The sequence below is a fragment of the Nothoprocta perdicaria genome, unplaced genomic scaffold (genome assembly GCF_003342845.1).
Source record: "Nothoprocta perdicaria isolate Ctin4 unplaced genomic scaffold, notPer1 scaffold_419, whole genome shotgun sequence".
Taxonomy (NCBI): domain Eukaryota; kingdom Metazoa; phylum Chordata; class Aves; order Tinamiformes; family Tinamidae; genus Nothoprocta; species Nothoprocta perdicaria.
This window is the reverse complement of record NW_020455665.1, coordinates 336,507-338,840: the sequence shown is the minus strand read 5'-3', so window position 1 is coordinate 338,840 and position 2,334 is coordinate 336,507. Positions and strand designations below refer to the sequence as shown.

The 2,334-nt window shown below is 70.6% G+C and overlaps 1 protein-coding gene across 1 annotated transcript; it reads left to right on the top strand.

Moving 5' to 3' along the window:
* Positions 1–5: 5 nt before the first annotated feature.
* Positions 6–1,993, top strand: LOC112952997 (mothers against decapentaplegic homolog 6-like; the record flags this gene model as incomplete). The annotated part of the gene is made up of 3 exons (XM_026045976.1): positions 6–174; positions 251–322; positions 878–1,993. Coding segments are annotated over 3 exons (777 nt in total), but the record flags the coding sequence as incomplete, so codon positions are not given.
* Positions 1,994–2,334: the final 341 nt, after the last annotated feature.

Genomic DNA, 2,334 nt, shown 5'->3' with positions numbered 1-2,334 from the left:
GCGTGCGCGTGGCGGCGCGCGCCCCCCCGGCCCCCCAGCTGCTGCTCTGCCGCCTCTACCGCTGGCCCGACCTGCGGCAGCCGCACGAGCTCAAGCACGCGGGCGGCGGCGGCCGCGGCGAGGCCGGCGCGCTCTGCTGCAACCCGCACCACTTCAGCCGCCTCGCGGCGCCCGGTGAGCACGGCGGGGAACCGGGGGGGGACACCGGCGGGTGCGGCCGCCCCCGCTCACCGGCCGCTTGTGCCCGCAGAGACCCCGCCGCCCCCCTACTCGGCGGCGCCGTCGTGGCCAGAGCCGCCGGAGCCGGGCGGCGAGAAGCGCGGTAAGGAGCAGGTGGGAGCCGCCGGGACGGGGGGCTCCGGGGGCTCGGGCTGCGTCCTGTCCCCCTCCCCGCCGTCTCTCCGGTGGCTCTGGGGCCCGGTCTGGGTCCTGTCCCCTCCCCGTCCCGGTGGCTCCTGTTGGTGGTGGCGGCGCCGGGCGCCCCGCCGGAGGAAGCGCTGCCCGCGGCGCCGCACACAATGCGCCCTGACGCACGGAGCGCGGCTCCCGCCTGGCTGCCGGCCACGGCCCGCGGGCCGCCACCTTCCGCCACCGCCCGGGGGCCCCGCGCCCCCCCGGGGCCGCCTACGTGCCGGCACGCACCGGCCCCGCTCCCGCGGGGACCCCCAACCTCCTTTCCCCGCATTTCCCCCATTTCGGGGGGTTGTTAATGAATTCATTGCCATCAGCAACCGCACGCCCTTTCCGCACCCACCTCGGGGGGTTGTTAATTAGCTAATTGCTGTGTTTGCCGAGCTCGCGCGCGGGGCTCCGTGCACGCGGGGGCCGCGGTGCCGGCACGGTGGCACCAGCCGGGCCCTGTCCCCATCCCCGCCAGAGCCCAGCCCGTCGCGGAGCGCCGCCAGGGAGGCCTCCTGGTGCAAACTGGCCTACTGGGAGCACCGGACGCGCGTGGGCCGCCTCTACGCCGTGCACGAGGCCTCGGTGAGCGTGTTCGGCGAGCAGCCGCACGGCAGCGGCTTCTGCCTGGCGCAGCTGCGCGCGGCCAACCGCAGCGCCGCCGTGCGCCGCGCGCGCCGCAAGATCGGCCGCGGGCTGCTGCTGAGCCGCGAGCCGGGCGCCGTGTGGGCCTACAACCGCAGCGAGCACCCCATCTTCGTCGACTCGCCCACCCTGGGCCCCCCCGGCGGGCGCGGCGCCGCCGTGCGCAGGGTGCCGCCGGGCTACGCGGCCAAGGTGTTCGACTACGAGCGCGCGGCGGGGCTGGCGCGGCGCCCCGCGCCCGCCGAGGGGCCCTGCGACCCGCACAGCGTCCGCATCAGCTTCGCCAAGGGCTGGGGGCCCCGCTACTCGCGCCAGTTYGTCACCTCCTGCCCCTGCTGGCTGGAGATCCTGCTGACCCAGCCGCGCTGAGAGGGCGCCCGCTGCTGCGGCGTCCGCATGTAATCCCCTTGTGTATGGTTAAATTTATTATAATTTATCTTATTTTTTGTTAAAACGAAAGAGAAGAAAGAGAAGGCAAAAGCAGGGCATGGCCCCTGTCGGGGCAGGGTGCCCACCTTGGCGCTGCAGGGAGGGCAGGGGTGAGTGTGAGCAGCTGAGTGCAGCTGGGAATGAGCCTTGGAGTAGCACAGAGCAGCTGGGATGAGCATTGGGAACMAGATAGAGCAGCCGGGATGGGCCTTGGAGCAGGTCAGTGCAGCTGGCTGAGCCTCTGAGCAGGATAATGCACCCGGGATGAGCAGTAGAACAGGTGAGCACAGCTGGGATGAGCATTGGGAACAAGGTAGTGCGACCGGGATGAGCCTTGGAGCAGACTGATGCAGCTGGGGTGAGCGTCAGAGCAGGATAGTGCACCTGGGATAAGCAGTGGGGTAGGTGAGCACAGCCGGGATGAGCATCGGAGCAGGTGAGCACAGCTGGGATGAGCTGGGAACACGTTAGTGCAGCTGGGATGAGCTGGGAACACGTTAGAGCAGCCAGTGTGAGCCCTGGAGCGGGTTGGTGCAGCTGGGATGAGCATCAGAGCAGGATAGTGCAACCAGGATGAGCACTGGAGAAGGTGAGCAGAGCCGGGATGAGCCGGGGAGCCGGAGAGAGGAGCTGGGATGAGCCCGGGAGCCRGAGAGAGGAGCTGGGAGCCGGAAAGAGGAATGGGGATGAGCCGGAGAGAGCAGCCGGGCTGCCCTGGGAGCTGTGGGGCTGGTGCCAGTGCAGCCCGCAGGGAAAGCAGAGGGTCCCGACCTGCCAACCCGCCTCCGGGGCGCGGGGGGCACCTGCCGTATTTATTTGTATCTCCAATAAACGGTGCCGCTCGGCACCAACGCTGCTGCC